The 23277-nt window shown below is 50.9% G+C and overlaps 2 protein-coding genes across 4 annotated transcripts in view; both read left to right on the top strand.

Moving 5' to 3' along the window:
* Window positions 1-2852: 2852 nt before the first annotated feature.
* P2RX1 (purinergic receptor P2X 1) lies at window positions 2853-14668 on the top strand. Of its 3 annotated transcripts, none has more exons than XM_032130237.1 (13): window positions 2853-3168; window positions 6453-6600; window positions 7006-7077; window positions 7506-7575; window positions 8079-8175; window positions 8418-8498; window positions 9725-9866; window positions 10952-11082; window positions 11699-11789; window positions 12461-12526; window positions 13158-13250; window positions 13764-13811; window positions 14131-14668. In XM_032130237.1, the coding sequence occupies exons 1-12, from the start codon at window positions 3032-3034 to the stop codon at window positions 13806-13808; spliced, it is 1173 nt and encodes a 390-aa protein (XP_031986128.1). In that variant the 5' UTR covers window positions 2853-3031; the 3' UTR covers window positions 13809-13811; window positions 14131-14668. The 3 variants fall into 3 exon arrangements, with proteins under 3 accessions (XP_031986128.1, XP_031986129.1, XP_031986130.1); XM_032130238.1 differs by having other exon boundaries at window positions 14128-14668; XM_032130239.1 differs by having other exon boundaries at window positions 14065-14668.
* Window positions 14669-21372: 6704 nt separating this feature from the next.
* The window catches only part of CAMKK1 (calcium/calmodulin dependent protein kinase kinase 1), a 95795-nt gene continuing 93890 nt past the window's right edge, over window positions 21373-23277 (top strand). The window contains exon 1 of the mRNA XM_032129749.1: window positions 21373-21458. The gene's annotated coding sequence lies outside the window, so the exon portion shown is untranslated. The remainder of the gene's footprint in view (window positions 21459-23277) is intronic.

Genomic DNA, 23277 nt, shown 5'->3' with positions numbered 1-23277 from the left:
AGAGCTAGATGGGCTCATTTTCCTTATCTCTACCTGGTTTTAGAGTCACAGAATCACAGAATGGTTTGGGTTGGAAGGGGCCTTAAAGATCATCTCATTCAAACCCCCTCCCACGGTCAGGGACACCTTCCATTAGACCAGATTGCTCAAGGTCTCGTCCTACCTGGCCTTGAACACTTCCAGTTCTACTCTCTGTGTCCCTGTGCTGTCCCACTTGGTCCTTTGTTTTCATGCTGCTCAGGTCAAGCCTAGTTCAGCACTTTCTGTGCCCTGGGCAAACCCATCCTCAGTGCCCAGGACCTGCTGCAGATGAACTCAAGCTGCCACTGCTCCTCCAGCAGCATCCACACCTCGTCAGTCCTGGCAGAGCACCCCCAGTGCCTCCCACCTGCTCTGCTTGGAAGTGGCCAAGAGATACGAAAGTTATTCAGAGGAGATGACTGTGAATGCATTGACAGCACCATTCCAGTTGCTGTCTGTGGGAACCCAAGATAAAACCATCCCCAAGGTCCCAGCTACGTGTGGGTATTGGTGCAGAGGGTCATGGGACAGCCCCAGGCTGCACCCTACACAGCAGGCTGATAAAAACCTCTTTCTCTTAATAGTATTTTTATTTTTTATTTGGGTGTTACAATAATGCATTTATTATCACAGCAAACAGACATCCCAGCCTGGCCTCAGGACAGCCCAGTGCCTGCACCATAGCTGGAAGCATCACAGCCCCATGATCCCAGCATCTCTGGCCAGCGACCGCCCTGTCTGGGCAGGTCAATTAACAACTGAACAGCCCGAGCAGGGCACTGTCCCTCGATAACCACGTGGCAGAGGCAGGGAGGTGTGTTGGCAGCCACCTGGCACCACCATGCCACCACCATGGCACCATTGCAGGGCCACACAGGTGAGCAATGCCTGGCAAACCTACTAAATTCCTTGTGATGAAGTAATGTAAAGAGTCCCAGGGATGGCATGGGTGTGGGAGAGATGTGAGCCCACAAGTGTTTAGGCTGTGGCTTTTTCACCCATCCTGGGTGCTGCCCGGGAGAAGACTCAGGTTCTGTTGGTGCTCCAGGCTGGGGTCTGCTGCTCTCCACATCACTCCAGACAGGGTCCAGCCCCACTTACCAGCTGCAACATGGCTCCAAGACATTATAAAATGGCAGATGCATATTATCCCCCAATGGAAAGTATTTTCGCTAAATCCATGCTATAACCATTTTATTGACTCCAAGTACCAGAGAGGAGGTTAGAAGTGACTCTTTTACAAGTCATTTTGCTGTTAAATTTAGCTGTCCTATTTTCATTATCCCCATGGCCTTGGCAAGGGTGAGCAGCCTTCCCTAAAAGGCCTCATTTCATACAGTAAGTTATTTGCTTCTCTCCTGACAGATATCTAAGCTTATAAGGTTTGTCTGCTCTGCTCAATAGCAGTATCAGCCTTCAATCTGTATGGTTAACATCAGCATTTTGTATTTGCTTTTGGCTCCCTGTCTGACAGCTTTCCATGTTGCTGAGGACTGGGGCATTGGGATCGCATCACGTCACTTGCAACGTGGGATCATCTGATTTGGATTATCAGGCTTCATGACATGCCCAAAAGATTTGGATAAATGGTTCAGTTGCTTTTCCCCCAGTTTTTCCTATTGCCCAGCAAAGATAATTGATTTGTTCCACTTATTTCACAGTTGTCATGTCTGTAGTATATTGAGTCGAAAGGTTAATGTGACAGTAAGCAATCAGCAAGTGAACTTGAGAGGTGGTGTTGCTAAAAGAAATATTCCTGAAAGGAAAGATTTATCCCAGCAGGTTAAGCTTTTCCATGTTTCCTCCTGCAGAGAGGGCCTTTATCCCAGGCTCAGTGGCTGCAGAGAGCCAGTGTCTCCTTTGAGGCCAAGGGAGGCAGCAGATGAACTGGGGCTCATGGAGCCTGTCCCTGCCTGGAGTGCTGAAGCAGCTGGGTACTGGGATTTCCAGGGAAAACATCCTCTCTTTCCCCCAGAAACACAGCCCCAGTGCCCCCCCCCCTCAGCCCCAGTGCTCCCCAGCGCAGAGCTCACCCCTGAGGGGCTGTGCCCGGAGCTGCCTGGTGGGATGCAGTGAGGGCACAGGGTCCCCCACCCACAGCCTCTGTGCTTTCCCCAGCAATGAGCCAACGCCCTTCAAAGCTCCCATTGCGGCTGTTGCCCCCAAATTTCAGTCTGGCACTTTCAAATCCAGTCCCTTTCTCAGTGATATTTGTACCCTGCTGAGCATCCCTCGCCATGACCCCGGCTCGCCCGGCCCCGCTCACGGCCGGGCCTTTCAGGAAATGCTGGGAATGCTTCGAAATGCGCCCAGCCCAGCCCAGTGCAAGTGCTGGGAACGAGCCAAGCCCCAGCTGTCTGGCCTCACCACGGGAGGGGGCCAAGCTGGGCGCCTTTCTGCTCCGTGGGTCAGCTCCGAATTGCTGAGCTGGGCTTTCTGTGCCCCTCTTCTCTTTCCCGACCCTTTTTCTGGGGCAGCTTTTGGGAGACAGAGTAGGACACGGGCTCGAGACACATAGCCTGAGGTGGCTGCTGTGGCAGGAAAGATGATACCCCAATCCTAATTCCTAAAATCTCCCCCGGCACCCCCACCTTCCATCCCACTGCTGTCCCCAGGGATGCCTCGTGGTCCCGCTCATCCCGAGCCCTGCCTCTGTCCCCAGGGAAGGACCCTGCCGGCGAGGGAGCATCTCTCACGGGCAGATGGCTTCGTCCTGGTGGCATCTGGGCTTGGCAGCGGGGTGGCCCTGCACCCTCCCACACCCTGTCCCACCCCCAGACCATGTAGGGCACCCGCTGTTCCCAGCCCAGAGCTTATAGGAAGAGGAAGCCTCATCCCTGCGCAGAGGAGGAAACCCGACAGCCCAGATGTGCACAGAGCCACGCCGATAGCATTCTTATTTTCTTTTTTTTCCTCTGCAAGCAGAGGAGCTGCCGAAGCGGCGGCGGGCACGGCCCAACCCACGGCGCGGTGAAGAGCCGGGAGGCTGCGGGACAGCCCTGGCGCAGCCATGGGGCAGAAGTGCATGGACAAGGTGTCCTCCTTCCTCTTCGAGTATGACACCCCTCGGATGGTGCTGGTGAGGAACAAGAAGGTGGGACTGACCTTCCGGCTGATCCAGCTCATCGTCCTGGCGTACATCATCGGGTAAGGCTCCCCAGCACCTGCCTTTCCTAAAATTAATGCTTTGCCATGGGTTAAAAAGCAATGGAGAGAGAGAGGCTTCTATAACCCCTATATCCCAGGGCAGGGGGGTTACTGCTGATGGCTTCACATCCCTCTGGTTGTGGCTGCCCCCATGCAGCTCAGTGTCACACCATGGCTCTTTTAGATGGCAGTTAGTCCCCATATCCTCCCCAGAAGCTACTGTATGTGCAGGCTGGAGGCTCATCCCTGCGCAGCCCTGCTCTGCACACTGGGGCCCGATCTTCTCACTGAAGGGAACCCAAATCCTGCTCCAGCTGCTGGACGGTGGCCCAAGAATCTGTTGTTATTTTTATTTTCATTTGTATTAAATAAGAGGCATCTGAGGCCAGTGCAGTGATTTGTGAGACCCAAGCAGCTCAAGACAGGGCCATAAATCTCCCTGTTCACCGCTCTGATGCTGCGGCTGAGACGCAGCTTGGCTCCAAAATTCCTGGTCTGCTTTGCTTCTGGGAGGCAGCTCCAAAAGCAAACGCGGTGCAAGGGCAACTGCTTAAAAAAGGCAGCGAGTGGAGCAGGCGGAATCAGAACCCAGTGAGGATGTGTGTCCTCAGGTGCCCCGGGACTGCTGCTCCTGCCACAGTGACTCGGTCCCTGTCCCCTCAGTGTGAGATGATGCTATACAATGCAATGATTGGTAAGCCTTTGCTGTAGCCCCATGGCTGCTGTGGACTCAGCCCTACAGGGAGACCAGCACCCTTTCATGGGGAAGGGCCCCAGGGCAAGAGGTTTGAAGGGAAAGGGGGTATGTGGCCATGAATTGGAAAATCTGGGAATTTTTGTGGTGCAGAGTGTCTCATGAAAAGACATGAAAAGGAAAGGCAGTGGCTCCCAGGGCTCAGTGCAAGCAAGTTGCTGTGGGGAGCAGAGGTGCCCATCCCTCCTTTTAGCACAGACTCCTTGGAAAGAGTGAAAATCTTCCCAGGGGATCATTGGTCCCACCCTGCTCATCAGTGCTTTGGCTCCCAAGGGTAATCCTCATGCAAAACTGCAGCTGAAGTTTCAAGGATGCTTTGTTGCAAAGAGTTTTGCACCTGTGTTACTGGGAGCAGCTTTGTTTTTCCTAAGGATTGAGCCTGTGAAGTCCCAGGGCTCCAGTCCCAAATGTGGCCAGGGCCAGCCACTCCTGCGGATGGAGAACTGGCACAGAAGGTTGTGCAGAGCAGCTAAGGAAATGTCGCTTAAGCAACTTGGCTAAACTGAGACAGGCAACCAGAAGGGAGCAGGAGAACCAGCCAAGGGGCAACAGTGGCAGAGGGGAGGAATCTGGTATGAAGATTTTCCTGGCTTGTGGGGATCAGGCTCCTCTAGCAAGGGGCTACCTATGATTGCAGCTGCCCACAGCCCCCCCAGCCCCTGGCATCCCCTCACTGCTGACATCACTGCCCCCAGCTCCTGTCCCACAGCACTACTCCCAGTTCCCTGCCCACAACACTGTCCCCCAGTTTGCTGCCCTCATCAAGCCACAAGGCCTGAGATTTTCTGTCCTTTGAAAGCCAATTTGGTAGCCAAATGTGTATTTATTTACCGTTTTCCCAGCTTTTGTCCCTCCTTCATAGTAGGCATGGGATGCTCATGGAAATGTGTGCCAATGCATGACTGCTGGAAGGACATGGGTAGTGCCATCAGTGCACACAAGTGGGGCCAACTCCCCTGCGAGACCCCATGTCACCCCTGGGAAGCAGTACCTCTTTCCTCTGATAACTGATAAGGCAGTATCGCTGCTGTGCAGGCAATGCTGGGTGCCTTCTGGGTTCCACTTCCGGAAACCTTGCATGCAAGGAGCTGCGGGCTGAGCCACAGGATGAGGCTGGTAAGGGAAGAGAGCTTGGGGAGTGACACCAGGGGACTTTTACAACCTGGTCAGGACTCACTGCAGCATTTACAGCTTCATGGGGAAATGGTGTTTTGTTTGTCTTGACCTTGGCTTTGTGGCAGGGGAGGTGGGGTTGCCCAGCCCTGTGTGCCCGTAGTCAGCTCTGCCAGAAGGGGATAAGGTCAGCAGCAGAGTCTGTGCTGGAGGCTGATCTAGGAAAATGTTCTGCCCAGCTCACAACCTCCTGCAGCTCCAAGGGCATCAGGGAAGATGCCCACTGTAACCACTGTAACCCATTACAGTGTTCTGCCTTGGAGGAGGATGTTGGAGCTGGGTGTCCCAGCTGGGGTGGCAGCAGTGCTGAATTTCTGTTCCCATCCCCAGGCACTGGAGCAGATGCCATCCCTGGCAGAGGTCCTCTTGCCCTCAGTCCTGGGATGCCAATGGGGCTGCAAGCTAAAAAGCTCCCTCCCTGAGAAGTCCCCACAAGGTCCAGCACCAAATGGAAAACCTCCAGGCAGCACCTGGGGTTCTCCATTTTTTTCTCTGCCCATCAGCCAGGTGTCAGAGGCGAGGTTAACACGACAGGCTGGTGTCATGGGCCGTCCCACGGGTAGCCTGCTGCCTCTGTCACAGCCAGCGGGACTGATGCCCGTGGCAGTGGGGACAAAATCCAGATCGCTCCTTTTTTAGTGCCGAGAATGCTCCGCGCCGCCGGGAGCACTACCCGAAATGGTTGCTTGCCCATGTTTATAGTCTCCCTGAGTCTGAGTTAATCCAGCGGCAGCTTGTTTATGCTGTAGGTTAAATAGTGTCAGGAGCCTGCCCTAATGACTGTGTGATGGGCTGAGAAAGGCAGAGAGAGCCCTGTTCCGGCCACAGCAGTGTCCCTAACCCTGCTCCTACAGCCCTCTTGCACACGGGGCCATGGCTCTACATTCCCTTTGCTGGATGGGGAACAGTGGCTCTGGATGTGAGCCATGTCCAGACTCAGCCCTGTGTTGGCCTTGGAGGCATTGATTTTTGGAGAGTTCCTCTGCAGTGGATCAGGAGATTGGGAGTGTCTGGGTAGGTCACTGAGACCAGCAAGCTGCAAACCTACTGTAGGCTTTAACCCCAAATCACTGATGGCTACCGTGCTCCACCTGCCTTCACACACCCTCAGCCACAAAATGTGTCCTAGTCCCCAAAACACACCATCCTGGCATGAAAATTGGGTCCTGCAGCTACCACATGCCTCAGGCAAAGGGTAGGAAAGTTCAGCAACATGTCCCACGTCCAGCAGGAGGAAACTTGGAAAATTATTCCTCAGGTGAGACTTGGTAGAAAAAGCCCCAGTGAGCCCTGAGAATTGGGGCCCAGTGGAGGAGTGCTGGTGGCCATGCTCACCCTGCCACCTTTCCCTGTCCAGGTGGGTGTTCCTCTACGAGAAGGGCTACCAGTCACAGGACAGCATCGTAAGCTCGGTCTCGGTGAAGTTGAAAGGGCTGACGCTGACCAATGAGAGTGTCCTGGGTCCTCACATTTGGGATGTGGTGGATTATGTTTTCCCACCCCAGGTAAGGAGTCAGGGTGGGTGGGTTAGGAATTTGCTTTTGTCCCTGTGGCTGCTTTTCCCCATGTGCTGGGGTGCAGATGGGTCCTCAGCATAGGCTTTCCATGGGGCTAACCATGACAGGGTGTCCCTGTGGTGGAAAGGAGGTTGCTCCCGTCACAAACCTCTGCCCAGGTTCTCCCTGGGGAGCATTTGGTACTTGGGACCCACTATGGCTGAGGAGGCCCATTTGAGGCTGCCTCCAAAAGGATCAAGGATCCTCCAGTGCCTCCGGAGCAGTATCTCAGGCAGTGAGCAGGGTCCTCCACTGTCCCTGGGGCTGGTGGCACTGTAGGTCCCCATCCAGGGACAGGCTCCTCACAGAGGAGACCCTGTGCTGGCTGTGAGCTCGTTGGCTGTCTCTCCACAGGGGGACAACTCGTTCGTGGTGATGACCAACTTCATTGTCACTCCTGGACAGAAACAAGGAACCTGCCCAGAGGTAAACGCACTGGCTTCCTTCAGTGGGCTGAGCTTCTGTAATTCAGGGGGACTGTGGGGAAAGACTTTCCTGACATTGGGAGGTTTAGTAAAAGCCTGAGCCTGGCCCCATATTATTGTTCCTGACTCCTGTGTGCTATGTGAAGACTTTTATTCTGCTGAAAAACAGGCAGCATCCATTTAAATTTTCTTCCCTTTGAGATGATCAGGCAGAGCAGACTTGAGGCTTAAATGAAAACATCTGCCTGGAGTGAATAAATTGCCCCTTTTTTCCTGCTTTATCTGGACAGCCTTGGTTGGGAAGCAGTGTATGGACAAGGCTCTGAGCAGTGTATCCCTCTAGGAAAATTCTGCCTGGTGAGGCAGGAGGGACAGAGGGATTGAAGCTGCAGGGTGGGATGCTAAAAGGTGGCTGCTTTCTCCAAACAGCTGCCAGATGCCGGGCTGTGCACGCGGGACAGCGACTGCAGCAAAGGGAAGTACAGCCGTCAGGGACAAGGTACGGCACACGGCCCCGGGGCACCGGCCTTGGTGTTTCTGGTGAGACACACCCAGAAAAGCTGCCTGGCTGGGGTGTCACCTGACTGGGGGACATGCTTTGGACAGGGGTTTAGGAAAAGCCTCTGACATGCTGGTTGAAGTTTCCACCTGGGCTGGTCCAGCTCTGCTCTTTTGAAAGATACCTGAGCTGCAAACAGCTCAGCCAACAAAAGATTAATCAGGACTAAGCCATTTCCCCCAAACTCTTGTCCTCTTATCAGCTCAGCATTTTCTTAGGTGTGTTTTAACAAGAAAAATCCCCAGCTCTTCCCCTGTACAGCATTGTAAGAGAAACCACTGCCCTGAGCTGAGAGGCCACAATTAATTTCCTGTTTTAGAAAGGTGCCAAAGCCTTGAGCATTTTGTGCCTTGAAGCAGAAGCCCCAGCCAGATCCCATCCATCCCAGCATGAGGCTGAGATTTCACAGGATCCAGGGGTGTAAGCAGCTGTCTCTCCCACAGGGCTCATGACTGGCAAGTGTGTACACTACAACAACACTGTGAAGACCTGTGAGATCTTTGGCTGGTGTCCTGTTGAAGTCGATTACCATGTTCCCAGGTAAGGAATGATGTTGTTGCCCTCTTTCCCACCCCAGATGCACTTGGTGTGGGGCAGACCAAGCTGGGGCTCTATGGGATGTGGCTAGGACAGCCTGAGTCATGAAAGACCAGAAAGGGAAGGGATGAGACCACCATTTTTCTGTGGCTTGTCCCAGTTTGGGTGAATTTCTACCAAATGGGGCTTTCTCTAGAGCCTGGAGAGCCAAGTGATGGACACATGTCTACACTTGTGTTTTTCAGCCCTGCCCTACTGTCAGAAGCAGAGAAGTTCACCTTGTTCATCAAGAACAGTATCACCTTCCCCAAGTTCAAGGTGTCCAGGTAAGGAGAGGTTTGGGGGGTTGGCTCCTGGTCAGTTCCTCCAGCTGTGTCCCTCAGAGGAAACCATGGGTTTAGCTGGATGGATATAACTGGATGCTTGGTATAGAGGATTGCATACCTCATCAGGGATCCCAGAACTACTCTAACCACTTCACTGAACCCCAGATTACCTCATAGGAACTGAGACATTTCCCTCCCAAGTCTGTCCCACTTCACCTGGTAGCTGTAGTTACTGGAAAGATTTCTGGAATTAACCTCTCCTGAGTTACCCTCACAAGTTGCACATGAAAATATAGTTTCTCTGATTCTTCATTTTTCTTCTCTGAAGACAACATAAAAATACTACATGGCCCGGATAAGCTTGGTGCCCCAGAGTCCCTCTTAACATCACAGATTCGATCTGTTTCAGCAAAGGGTGGGGTTGGCCCCTTCCTGGCAGCACTGGGGGAAGTGCTGCTGGCTGAAGGCATACTCATAAGAGGATTTGTGATGGCACCGATTATATATTTGATTTGAAACAAATTAACAGAAGCTATTTGTGCTGAAGACAGTGGATTCTTCTCTCTAAGCTGATCTTGTCCCCGTGCTGCAGCCAAGGTTAAATGTCCTGGCAGCTGGCATTCTTGGCAAAGTCTTGGGCTGACCTCACACTGCACCCCAAGAGGTGGCTGGGAGAGGGGATCCCCCCAGCAGCAAGCAGAGGTGCCCTGAGCAAGGGCAGGCTGAAGAGGACACAGAGAGGAAGCAGGTCCTGGCAGTGAGGGTGGCGGGGCTGGCTGCTGTGGCAGGGGCTGTGCCAGACCCCTCTGGGCTGTGGGGAAACTTCCTGCCTTTGATCACTGCTGACAATTAACTGCTGAGCATCAGTGACGGGATGAGGTTGAGCAAGGCACAGGTCTTACAAAACCATAGGCTTCACAGAGAGGATGTTTTTAGGCAAAAGAGCAGAGTGGGATGGAAGGCAAGAAGTTTTCCTTTCCTTTTAACCCTTGCTATAGGAGATAGCAAACTCCAGCTAAATGTAAAAGCTGTGGGATACACTCACTATCCATGAGGTGTCCCAGATAAGAATTGTTGGTGCTCCGAGCATTGTCTAGCAGAGCCCATGGACAAGCTGGCAGGTGAATGGGAGAGGGACATGGATTGGACAAGGGACTTCCAGAGGTTATTTCCCACCCAAATTATTGTATTATTGAGAATTTTTCTCACTCTCTTTTCATTCACAGGCGCAACTTAGTTGAGAGCATTACCAAGCAGTACCTGAAGAAATGCACCTATCACAAAGTCACCGATTCCTTATGTCCTGTGTTCGAACTGGGATACATAGTGAAGGAATCGGGTCAGAATTTTACCTTTCTGGCTGTTAAGGTACTTCAATTTCAAGTGATGTTCTTTGCTGTTGATGGGAGAGGGACACTGGCAGTGCAATCATCCCCAGCTGTTGAGATGATTTTCTGTTTTCTCAAGAATGCTTGAGAAAACAAAAGTGTCAGAATTATCTCATAGAGATTATGAATCTCCTTGGACATGGCCTAATATTTACATCTTTCTTGGAAACTCTTGAGAAGATTTGACCCACTGGCAGTAAATCCCAGGGTTCAGTTTGTTTTAATTTGAGCAATGAATAACTAGATCTGTGTGGCCAAATCCCATCTGATTGAGCTTGGAAGTCCCAGCTGGATGGTCAAATATTGGTCATTGCACAGTGCAAACTGCAGCCTTTCCCCAGGCTCCAAAATGCAGCTTTGTCCAACACTCCTCAGGCTGGTGTGTGGGATTATCTGCTCCCTCTGCACTGCAGAATCTTGTGATAGCTTTGCCAGGCACTGAATAAAATCAGAGGCTTGCATATATGAACATGTATTGCATAGATTGGATCAGATGGCCCAGAGAAGCTGTGGCAACCCCATTCCTGGCCAGGTTGGACAGGACCTGGAGAAACCTGGCCAAGTGGAAGGTGTTTGGAGCAGGATGGTCTTTATGGTCCCTTCCAACCCAAACCATTCTAAGATTCTATATGTTAAAGGTGTAAAAATACAAGCCTCTGGGGCACAGCTATTTACAATCTGGAGTGAGCTCAGGAGGGACTCCTGCGTTTCCTGAGCAATCTCTTGGGCAAAATCAGGTAAGGGAAGGCTGTCCCATGAGGACCAGAAGGGATCTGTGGTGAGCACTGTTTCTCAGGACCATGCCTTGGGCACAGGATTTGGATCAGGAACAAGAGGGCATGAATTTATTTGTGTATCCAGCACTCAGGGCAGAAACAAGAGCCTCTGCAAGGGGTTATGTACAGGCCACAAAGCCAAGGCTGCCCAGGAAGGCTGAGGCAGCAGTAGGGTCCTGAGCCAGGACACCTCATGGCATTGAGATGACATGTATGAGGAGGGAAAACATTTCTCTGTGTGGGCCAGGTCCAAGGAGGGGCAAGCCCATGACTCCACTCTTGGCTGCAGGGCGGAGTGGTGGGCATCACCATAGACTGGAACTGTGACCTTGACTGGCCCCTGCGGTACTGCAAACCCATTTACCAGTTCCACGGCCTTTACAATGATGACAGTAACGTTTCACCAGGGTTCAACTTCAGGTAAGGAAACATCTGTTAATTCTCCAGGCATAATTCAGAAGTGACAGCTTTCAGGTTCCCACAGCGCTCAAGGGATGGTGGAAGGTCAGAGACTTCTTCAAAATACTCACTACCCTTGCAGGGCCAGACAGCAGTACCAGTGCTCTTTAAAATGGCATGAGAAAAGTGGTAATACACCCCTTGGCTTCAAAATTACCCTATTTCCTTTCCATCTCCTCCCCCTTGCTGGCTCTCCTGCTTGGCTGAGCTTTTGGGAAGCCCCTTGAAAGACTAGAGATGGTGCAGGATCATCTCACATGTTCTCACAGTCTCTATCCTCTCCTCTGTGTGACGCTGTCACTAGTGCTGCATCAATATCTGCAGCATGCAGGACTTGGGGACATCAGATCAAACAGCACGAGCAGGAGGTGAAACTCCAACCTGCAGGCAGGCAAACTGAGGCACAGAGAGGAGAGGTGCCAACAGCCCAGCTCCTTCAGGGGGTTTAAGGAGAAGGTCAGGAGCAGGTCTGTGATAGCACATTCCCAGATCTGTGTCCAAGATCCTGATGCTGTAGGGTTGCAGGGGCTGTTAGACACTCTGGCAGACCATTAACACTCACCATCCAATTGCACAGATATGCCAAATACTACAAAGAAGGTGGGATGGAAAAGAGGACACTCTACAAGGTGTTTGGGATCCGGCTCGACATTTTGGTGAATGGCAAGGTAAGGGTGGATCCCTTGGATCCCTGGGACAGCAGTGCCATGTCCTTGGGAAGGTACCAGCTCTGTAACACAGCACCAGGATCCTATGGGTTCAGGAAAACTAGTATGAGTGCTTTCCTCGGGTGCTGGCCCGCTCACAGGAACCCTTGGGAAGTACTGGGGAAGGGAAGGGAAGAGAGGAGGAAACTGTGTTTTATATGTCACATCTTTCAGCTGCAGCTTGGTCAATGGTTTTGTCAAAAAAACTTCATGATGGGAGTGGGGGGGACCTGTGGAAACTCAAAACTTTTTACTGATATTTCCAAAAGCTGAACATTTGCATTTTTCTATTTTGTCTTTTTCTTCCCACTGGGAGAGAAGGCTTTCCTCATTATGTTCCCACTGGGAATATTCGAAGTGTATACTTTTGTTTGGTTGCTTGGTTTTGGTTGGGTTTCTTATATTAAAAATACAGGAAGAAAAGTAACTTCAATTTATTTCAGCCTAAAAACAACCTATAATATTTTTCTGTTTGACTAGTTCTTTCCCAGCTCCTGTTTCCCTGTGTGCTGTGGTTGCTGTTTGGGTTGCTGCGAGGCACTTTTGCCGAGCCCCACCTACAGCTAGAGCACCCTTTTATTTTCCCCTGGTCTGACTGTAACTTATCACCTATTTTCTCTGACTTTATCCAGGCAGGCAAATTTGACATCATCCCGACCATGACCACAATTGGCTCTGGAATTGGTATTTTTGGAGTGGTAAGTTCAGATATTTCCAGCCTCTATATGGAGACTCTCAAATTATTCTTCTTGCCTGTGACATCCGTGGGAAGTGTCCTTGAGCTGCAATGAAATGCTGGCTACTGCTCAGGGAATCAGAGGATGGGCAAAGGGGGGAAATGAGGTGCTCTCCTGCCTTGCTAGCTCAGGAAAATAGATTGCTGCTGGTCCCTGGCTGATGTGAATTCTGCCCTGCTGATGAAGGGAAGGCTGGCTCTCTTGGCAGGTCTTGGTATCCTGATAGTTTCAAGTTAGAGCTGGCATTGAAGGGGGTCTGGAGGTGATGGGCAGTATTTCATGCAGGACAGGAACCCAACATCCTATTTGGTTATCGTCGTTAAAGACTGGGGCACGGCTCAAAGGGTGTTGTGTTCTGCACTTACCTAAAGTAGAAACACTTCATTTCTGTTGACCTAAATCACCCACTATTGAACACAGCACACTTCACTTCTGTCCTAAATGGACATTTGGAGACTTCAGCAACCGCCATGTTGTGGGATGAAGCAGAAGTGACCCTAAATTGTGGGGCAAACTGGGACAAACTGGAAGTACACAGTAGTCTAGGTGAGCTCAGAGGGCAACTCCAAGCCTAACTGCACTTTGATTTAAGGCCTCTGTCCTCTGTGACCTGCTCCTGCTGCATTTTCTCCATGGACGAGACTATTACAAGCAGAAGAAATTCAAATATGCAGAACAGGAGCCTGTAAGTAACAGCGAGTGCCTGCCCTGCGGAGGCTCTTGCGGGGGTGTGTGTGGATGTGTGCATGAGTAATGACGCTGTAACACAAACATCCACGCTGAGGGGCAACGAGGCGCCTTCCTGAGCCCTTGGGACTGTTGGAGACTGGGATCCATGAATCTCCTCTCCAAAATTACTGAGATCTTGTGTGACTCACTGCTAATAACTTTATTCTCTCCCTTTAACCCCAGATATTCCGGTATCTGGTAGCACTTGCATTGCTTTAAGGGAAGCAGCGGAAGATCAGTGCTTTAGCAAACTAGAAAATGTCTCTTTTTCTGCTCTTTGAGAACATCTCCATGACCATGGAATGTTTCATGGCCTTTAACAGGACACAAAAACAGTTCCTCTCAAATTCACCTGAAAATATGCTTATACACTGGGAGTTAGGAGTTGCTCCCCAATCACATTTTTCCCTGGCATTAGAAAGGAGCAGGTCTGTAAAAGAATCCTTGTTTTCTCTCATTTAACCCCCAGTCGAAGCTGCATAAGAAGGAAAAGGAGACAGACAACACACAGTGAGAGGTGAGTGGTGTTTCCCCAGCCCTGCTAGCATACATCTGGCAGGCATGAGGACTATAGGTCTTGGGGCTATCCCACGGCCCATGGGAAGGCAGGAGGATTTCAGGGAAGGCAGCAGGGCTCCAGGGAGGCTTGGAGGAGATCTGAGCTGTGGGCTGTAATGTCTAACGTGGGGTCAGCATTTCCCAGCATAAGCAATTGCATGGGGCAGCAATGGATACAGGATGTGGGGCTGACATCACATCTTCGATGGCAGCATCTCTTGAAGAAGGGCAGTCGGGGGCAAGACACCAGAAATCACTGTGCACCTCTCTCTCAGCAGAATCCACACTGACTGACAAACCTGCACCGCTTTTCCTCCTCCTCTTCTCATAAAACTCAGTCGCCATCCCCTGTCACTTCCCTGGGCTAGCCCCAGGCCAGCAGGAGCAGTGTCCAGCACCAGCCCATGGGAAGGTGGTGCCCTGCAGCCAGGGCAGGGGCTGGCCGACCCAGCACATGGCCTCTGGTGGGACATGCCACAATGCTGTGGATGGGTCAAACTAAGGGATCTCGGGGCCCTCTGCCAGCCCTGCTGCAGGGCACTGGGTTTGCTGGCATTGCAGGCCCTTCAGAAGGGCTCCCACTGCACCCTGCCTGGTGTGCCAGGGTCGTGCCAGGGCACTTGCACGTGAAGACCCTGGGGAGAGCACAGCTGCCATTTCTTCCCCAGAAGCACCCTTGGACAGATTCAAAAGGGAAGGGAAGGGAAGGAGTGCTGGCAGGAACCATACCCAGCCCCTCTGCCTTGGAAAAAAAATGGTTATTTTGTAAGGATGTCTTTTATTAAAAAAGAATAAAGCTTTAGTTTTTCTACTACATCCCTTTGTGGTGCCTATGCTTGCCCCAGAGCACGGTGTTGGCAGTGGTTTCTGGAGGGCCTATGCATGCAAAGTAATCCCATCAGTGATGATTCCTTCAGAAACTGCCCTCCCATGCAGGGCCCCTGGGCCTCCTGCCACGAGCCAGGACTGTTATCAGAGTCGTCACTTGGGTTTCCTCCTCTGACAGGCTGGCTGGCAGGGAGTGCTGGCGCACTGCTGGCCACGGCAATCTGCTGTCCTGTGCCAGCTCTGCCTCCACTGCCCACACCAGTCAGTGTTAGCTGGTCAGAACAGACTTTCTCAGCAGCAGCCTCACAAACCAGCTCTTTGCACCCAGGAACTAAATTTCCCCTCTCTGCTAGAAGATTTGGACTACTCATCATGTGCAGCTGGACATCACGGGCTGTGCTCAAACCCCACACCCCTGTGAGCAGACCCTGCCCTGTGCTGCTGGCCCTGTCTGTTCCATTCTCCAGGACACATCAACACTGACTTTCTGCATAGTCCCTCTCTGAATGTCTTTTTTTTACCTCCCTAGGGAAAATTTTGCTTTGGTTTCTTCAAAAGTGGATCGCAGCTGCCGTGGAAAAGTCAGTGGAGAAGCTGTAGGGCTGTAATGCTGCCAGAGCCTGCATGAGCGCTGCTCCAGGCTCTAAGGGACACAAGAATGTGCCATAAACAGATGCAAATAACATTTGGTCATAAGCTCAACAAACATTCCAAGCCATACCTTCAAGCCATAGGTTCTGCAGGGGTAGATAATTTATTCTCAGCAGGATGCCTCAGCTTTCACAGGCAGGGAGGGTTTGTGTAAGGTTATCCACGGTTAACTCTTTCACCCTTTCCTGTGCTGCCATCCTGTGTCAGAGGTGCCAGGTGCTTATCCTAAGGATGCAGAGAGGGTTAGGGAAAGCTCCCTGGTCTCTGGAGGAGTTGGTGCCTGTTCAGCTGGGGTGGGGGATCCCCAGCCCCGGGGACTCTCCTGCAGCACCCAAGCACTGCACGGTCCCATGTGGTGCTGCGGTGCAGCTCCCCAGCAAGCTGCCACCAGCAGAGGGGACTGCAAGACCATTTCACGCAGACGTGCCTGGGGAAAATGCAGTTTCCAGAGACAGCGAAGCGAGAGTGTTCAGGTAACCTTTCGCACCCACTTACACCGGGTCAATCTCCGGTCAAAACGTAACAAACTCAAGGCTGCAGGTAAAGCTGCAGGGTGTTTCTGCATGCTTAATCTTTCAAGCTGCTTGTAATGCAAAGCCCCTATTCTTTCCTTGGAAGAATTAAAAGGCAGAATACGAAATCAGGAAAAATGTAAATGATCCTCTCTAGTTGCTATTCTAAACTTCTGAGCTGGGATCCCTAAAAGTCCCAAGGCTGCTTTAAAAATCATGGAAGGATTTCTTTTCATCTCTTTAACTTCTTTTTTAAAATGCACAGTCTTTGGGGATCCTTTTCTTTGCTCTTTTTTCATTCATTATTTCTGCAACCAGCAGAATGAGATATTGCAATTTTAATTCTTTCCCCCTAGACAAGCTCCTCCTCAAAGCCAGGGGCCCCAGGCCCTGTGGCTCCCAGGTGGGTGCCAAACAGATCGATGGCTGTCTGGAGGAAACTGAACAAGTGTCAGATTTTAACATACACTGGTCCCCTCTGCTGTATGAAAAGGCAGGGAAAGCCCATGGCACTTGTTTCATGCCTTCTTTTGCCAGAGGGGCTGGAGCTGGTGCTGAGGGATTGGGGACCAAGGAGGAAGGGCTGCTCTGTTCAGCCCCATGAGGAGCTTTCCTTGGCACAGATGCTCTACTTTAGCTTTGCAGTTCCCAGCCGCCTCCCAGTGCCTTCTAGTTTTGTCAAACTCACACAAAGTTACTGAATGCAGGATAGGACACAACAGTTAAAAGTTAGAGCCTCACAAATGGAAATGCTGACAGGTTTAGACACCTGGTGTTCCAAGTCCCAGTGAGGAAGTGTGGGTGACCAGCAGGATCATATTCTTGTCCTCTTGGTTTGACCTGATCTTGCTCTGAGGGTCAGGGGAGAATTTACTGTTCTTAGGCAGAACCATTTCTTTGCACTGTGGCCAGAAAACAACTGCATTTGAAGCTGTTAAGATGTGGCCAGTGTCTCCTGCTGCTCTCTGGCCTCTGAGCAGCAAGATGAAGAGTTACAGAACCCTAAAGGGATTTGGTCATCGTGTCAAGACCCCGTCAATGACAGTTTGCTGTGTTGCTTCCCATTCATGCTGTGATCAGTTGAGGGTTGGGTTGTTTGTGGTTTTTTTTAACTCCTTGATTAATTGCATAGTTATTAACTAATAGAAAAATACTAATAGAAAAGGAACTTTCAGCAATTCAAACACTGTCCCAGAAAACACACAAGAAGGAATAGGTATTATCCAGCTTATCCCTAATCATTGCAATCAGCAGTAACAAGCCCTTGTATGTGATGGTGTCAGTGCTCCAAGGGTGTAACAGAGGACTCTTGCCTTGATCATGGATGTCAGATGACGAAAGCAAGCAATGAGTGCAGTGTGATTATTCCCATTTTATAGAAATGGAAACCAAGATACAAGCAAATAATTTTTGAATATGGATTTAAATGTAGTGAGAATTTTCTGCTTCTGACCAGCTTCTGTTATCTGTAAAGGCTACTGTGTTGGACCTTGTACAGATATATCTTTTCACTCCCTCAGGCAGGATTATTTTGAAAAAAATCAAGTAGCACAGATATTCCAGAAGAGCAATTACAGAAAAACTTATTTGGCAATAATTATGCTGGTTAGTGATTCTGCAGAGATGAGGAATTACATTTCAATCTCTGCAGAGCTGGCAACATTTAATCATTATGTTTGTGCTCAATTCCCAGCACAATGAGGCCCTGATTTCCACCTGGCACTTCCAGACACTGTAACATGGCAAATTAAAATGAGTAACACTCAAGAAGTAGATAACTCCTTTCCTGTGCAACCTCTCCTTTCTTTAAGCCCACTCATTCTTTCTCTGGCACAGCAGACTCCCTGTTATTTTTAACCCAGTCCTCCTCTTAGGACATTCTTGGATTTTTCCCTAAAAAAGCACCACCTGCCTTTCTGGTTACACTATTTCCCTTTCTCTTTTGTTGTGGGAGCATGTTTTCAGTTGGATAAATCCTCTGGCTGACATACAGCGAAGGACTGGCAGGAACATGCATATCCTCCTAGCTCTGAAGGATGCTTTTATTTCCTTCTGTCCCACAGCTGGGCATTTTCAGGCCAGACTGTGCTGGGTGGCAAAAGGAGCTTCTGGGCCATTCGAGCACTTGACATCTGCAGCTCAGCCTGCAGCCACTCTCCTGGAGACAGCGCGGTTGTTACAGCCCATTTTCACCGCGGCCAGCCCTGTATTAATTATGCCACACTATAATTTTTGGCTGTCTTTGGTGAAGTGCTCTCTCCTTCTGTTATCTATTTCTAATTGCTTTATTGCCTTATTTTAGAAAGCGTAAAATTCGAAAGTGTCCAAATGGGTTATGAATATAGCAACAGCTCGGTCATCTGATGGGCTCTTCAGCAGGGGTGAATCAGGATCGCTCCAGTTAACAGGGCTCTGCCTACCAGTACCAAGCACGGGTCCTGCTCAGCTTTATGGCACCACAAAGGGATTTCCTAAAAAAATGATGGCTTTAAATCTTTTTTTATCTAAACATACTAGTGACATGCCCGGGGAAATGTAAGCTCTCCCCCTCCTGACTGTAACTCAAGAACCGGTTAAATAAACTTATTCCCAGTCCTTGCACCCAAAAAACATGTGAAAAATCAGTTACCAACAAACCACACTCAATCATTATTGAACAGAAGTATCGAAGTTTTATTTTAACATTGTTATAGCCATCATGGTCTAAGCATCACAGTCTTTGACTCTCTTTCCACTGGCCACAACTGCTCTGCAGTGTAATCACCTGTGTATGATGAAAAGGGAAACTGAGCCACATTATTTGTTTTGGGGTTTTTTTCGTTTTCTGAAAGAAACAGCAGGTTCTGACTGAGCTGAGCCAACCAGGTTATTTCATTAAGTCAAGTGCTCGCAGTCTTTGCCAGAGTCGGTCATTTCAAACCTTGATACTGGCGCTAAACTGTGCTTCAGGTATCACTGGTGATTTAAACTGCCTGGTGCTAAAGGAGGCAGATCTTTAGGGGACAAATACCAGCACTTTCCAAACAGCCAGCATCTCGTCAGCATCTCAAAGCCAAATCAATCTGTCCAAAAGACTTCTGAAATCCTTGCAAAACCTCCTCAGCAATAATTAAGGCAAGAGGAGCAGGAGGCTGGAAGGTTCACTCATTGCTCAAGAGAAGCTGAGTTGGCCCTGCATGAGCAAGGCCCTCCTTGATTGAATTGAAAACCTCTGTGAAACAGGTCAGTGTCTTGGCTCACATGTTTTGGTCTTTCAGAGCATCTCTTGTGCCCTGGAGCCACAGGAGCCCAGTCCCTCCACAGGCACAGGCACAGGCACAGGCACAGGCACGTTCCTGGGTCCTGGGCACATACTCCAGGCATCCGAGAAGGAGGTTGCTGGGGCTTTCACTCAGGGCTGGGAGGAGGCTTTGCTTTTGCTCATGAACTTGTCTTACTTTTCCTGAGGGTCCACCATGGCAAACACACAGCCCAGGAGCTCAGGCTGCTGGCTGCCTTGAGATGATATCTAATCAGTGTCATTAGCTAATACCCAGAGCTGCTGGAAGACAACAGCTTTGGAAGCACACATTCACGGTCATGGGGCTCTCTGCTGTGCTGTTACAATCATAGAACCATTTCTGACATCAAATCCAGCCACAAACCTAACACTGCCACTAAACCATGTCCTAAGTGCCACATCTACATGGCTTTGGTTATCCTAAAATGCAGCAGACCCTGCCATCCTCTCACTGGTTATCACACTGCTGTTCAGCTGCTCCAAGAGCCCTTCACTGCCCCAGTGCTTCCTTTTCACGGAAGATCTCTGCTGGATTTTCTCTGTGATGAGCTGAAAACACAACCCTTTGTATATTTCTAACAGGGGTCGTCTCACTGAATGTAGCAACTCTTTAGTAGTCGAGCTTTGAACCACATAACATTTCAATTCTAAGTGTTTTGACTGAAAATTGGCAAAGAGAATGTACGAATATTTTAGATGGAAGTGAAAGGGCATTAGCCCTCAATAAACCGGTTCATCTGTAGAGAATTGCTCAGCTGCCTGTGACCAGCCAGGGTGACAAAGCACATTTCTGCAGGAAAAGTAAGACTTGGATGCACATAACAAATAGCAGCAGGGTGTGTCTGACTGTAATAAACACACCTACAGAATGAGTAAATGAAAAAAATCATGGTCTTTGCTAGGCTTACAATGACTTTGCTGTTTTAATGAATAGTGACTCTTAATTACATTTTGATACGTCTCTCAACACAGTGACAATAGGGGAAGCTTTTTTGAGATGAGAAAGTTGTAGTAAACCACAAGATGCGTTATTAATGTGTTATTTCGAGTTATAAAACCCACGGTAAGAAATTAATTTGTTTCCAAAGCAGAGGATTATTTGAGACCCACTGGAAACACAGGCATTTCTATCTGCTTGTTGTCACAGCAGGAAGGAGTAGCAGTCTGCAGTGAGTTGAGTCAGGATGTGGATTTAATCCAACTCTTGCTCTCTGGCTAAATCCAGGATTCCTGGTGGGGGACCCTGACTGTGAGTGGAGTCACAGCAAAGCCCAACGAGTCACTTGTCACAAAATCAACATCTTCACAAATCCCACTGCAAACACTTCACTGCTGGGTGCAATGGGAACCCCTCGACCCAGGGTTACAATCAACTTCGAGTCAAGAAGGTAAAAGAGAGTAGGAGAGAAAAATACAGTCAAAATATGAGTCAAACCAAAGAGGGCATCTGCTTGTAGGAATTCCTTGAAGAACAGCAGTGGGGTAAGTTGGTGTGCGGCATTTCTTCTTGTTGCTCTAAGACTTCAGAAAGCATATATGGTCAGGGTTGGGTGTTACTACTCTAGAGGCAGAGCCTGGGTGAGGGGACACCCGTGTGCCAGGATCCTGGGTCCCTCACGCTGTGTCTGTCCCTCAGCCCGGGTCCGGCGGGCCCTCTGCTCCTGCCCTGTCAGTCCCACCTTTCCTGATGGTACACATCAGGGAATATTTAGAGAGAATTTCTTCGCAGAAAAGCAGATTAGGCATTGGAACGAGCTGCCCAGGGAGGTGGGGCAGTCACCGTCTCTGGACACGGCTCTCGGTGTTCTCTTCTGTCACAGGCTGGACTCGACAATCTCAGAGGTCTTTTCTAATTTAACTGATTCTGTGATTAGCAAAAAAGGGCCGTGTGTTCACCCAAGAGCCCGCACCCCACATGCTCTTCTGGCTGGACACCACACGCCACAGAAAAAGGTCGGAGTTTTTGGGGATTATTCGTTTGCCTTTTGCCCCAAACCCCGGCGCCTGTCCGCTCCCCCCCCCCACCCCCCCAATCCCCTCACGGCCACAGGCTCGCGCGCCCCGGGAGGCGCGGCCGCCTCCAGCCAATGGGCGGCGCGTGCGCGGGCGGGGCGGGGAGGGGCGCGGCCAATGCGGGGCGGGCGGCGCGAACGGCGGCGCCGCGGGGCGGGCGGGAGCGGCGGCGGCGGCGGCGCCGCGCGCAGGTGAGCGGCCCCCGGGAACGGGGCGACCCCCGGGGACGGAGCCTCCCCCCCCCCCCCCCTACACACACACCGGGAACGGAGCCCCCGCACTGCGCCCGCGGGGCTGGGAGGCCCTCGGGAGCCAGCGACAGGTGGCGCGCGGGGGGGGACAGCCTATGGGGACGGTCCACGGACAGCGTCCCGGCGGCGGTGGAGGGGACGCGGGTGGGATCCGGGTGGTCGGCGCGGGTGGGATCCGGGATGCCGCCGCATCCCCCGAGCTGCGGGAGCCGCCGCCGCGGAGCGGCCGGGGGTGCGCCCGGCAGCTGCAGCTCCGGAGGTGATGGTTTTACCGGGCTTAAAAATAAATGGGGAAAAAAACAAAAACCCTTCTGAAAGGTGGGATTTTGAGCAGTTCGACCGTCATGCCAGGCGTCTCTCGCCCTTTTCTCTAGGGGTTAGAGAAGAAGGTAAGAAGTGCGGTGAGCTCCGTGCAGGTTTGTCACGGCTTCCTAACCCTCCTTGCTGCCCTTGGGATCAGCCTGAGCTCCTCAAAGTTTGGGTTTTCTCGTGGGTCGGTGTCTTGGCCTGAGCTGTCCGTGGCCCTGCCCTGGCCGTGTCAGAGCACGCACCTGGCAGCCAGGCTGGCGTGACAGGGGGGCTTATCTTCCTCTCTGCTTACCTTGGCTCTGAGGGACAATAACCTGCAGCTCCCAAAGGCCTGTGTACTGTGAACAAGAAAAACTGCTGATCCTGCAGAGACAGCACTTTCTTCAGCTGCTCTGATGAAGGTAAAATTACCATTCTGTTGTAGTTGTGACTTAATGGAAAAGGTTTTGTTTAATAGGAAACTGTTGCTTTTCTGTTTACAGTATTCTGAGATTCCACATTAAGCTTCCCTTCGTTCATTAACTTCCTCCCTGTGAAGCATCTCTGGCAGCTTGAGTTTGTTCTGAAGTTTGACATGGGATGGCTTTGAAGTGTTTCTTTTGAAACTGGATAAGGCAAGCAGAGAGCCGCTATCTCAGTTGCTTGAAGAGAAAAACCAAAGCCAGCGTGCTGGGGCTGTGTTCCAACATGTCCTGTGCATGGTTGGCTGTGTGAGCCCCGTGCTTGGGCTGGGGTGCCTAGTGTGAATGGGATTAAACTCCCGGCAGAGCAGTAAATTTGCTTTCCTGGGCTTGCTCCCTTGGCTTTTGCCTGGAGAAGGTCAGATCTTAGCAACCAGGAGCATAAGCACCAGGCTCTTATCGTTCCAGCAAGGAGTTCAGGCATGTCATGGTTTGGTATGGTCTGAATCTGGGCTTTAGGTCACAGTAGGTGCCAGGCCACCAGGTCCCAACACGTTTCTTTCCTTGAGGGAAGCTGTGTCCGCTGGCATGAAGTGCCTTCTGTCTGGAGCTGTCTCCAGCTATTTCTCCTTGGGTTTGGGATGATTCTTGTGGGTTGGAGTGGGTTATGTGTGAGTGCTCCCAGAACAGCTCAGAGAAGGTGGGCAGAGCTGCTCATCCAGCTGCTTCTGGAGCAAAGCTGCAAGGGGCTCTCACCTGTCCAGGCATTGCCCCAAAGAGCAGTAAGCTTCCCCATCCCTCCACACAGCCAGAAGGTGCTGTACTTCTGCCATGGCTTTCAAAGCCTGTACTTGCTGCTCTGTGCTCTCTAATGAATGTGTTCATTAAGTCCTAAATGTCTTTTCCTGAAATAATTAATTGTCCTTGCACTAGCTAGACTTTCAAGGTCAAAAGTTTTTCTTTTGCTGGGAAGGGGTTGTGGGATTTCCCTTCCCTTATGGGCTTATGGGGGTGGCTGCAGTAGGAATGTCCTCAGCCTGCAGCAAAGGGGATGTCTGGAAGGATGGTGTCGCAGTGCTCTGTTTGCTGGAGCAAGAAGCACTATTTAGGTGGTGGTCACCACACAAACTTCTGTGGTTTAGACCTTGGCTGGGCATGAAGAGGTGGCAGTGTGCTGTGT

Source organism: Corvus moneduloides, chromosome 20 (genome assembly GCF_009650955.1).
Source record: "Corvus moneduloides isolate bCorMon1 chromosome 20, bCorMon1.pri, whole genome shotgun sequence".
NCBI lineage: Eukaryota > Metazoa > Chordata > Aves > Passeriformes > Corvidae > Corvus > Corvus moneduloides.
This window is presented reverse-complemented; position numbering and strand designations above follow the sequence as displayed.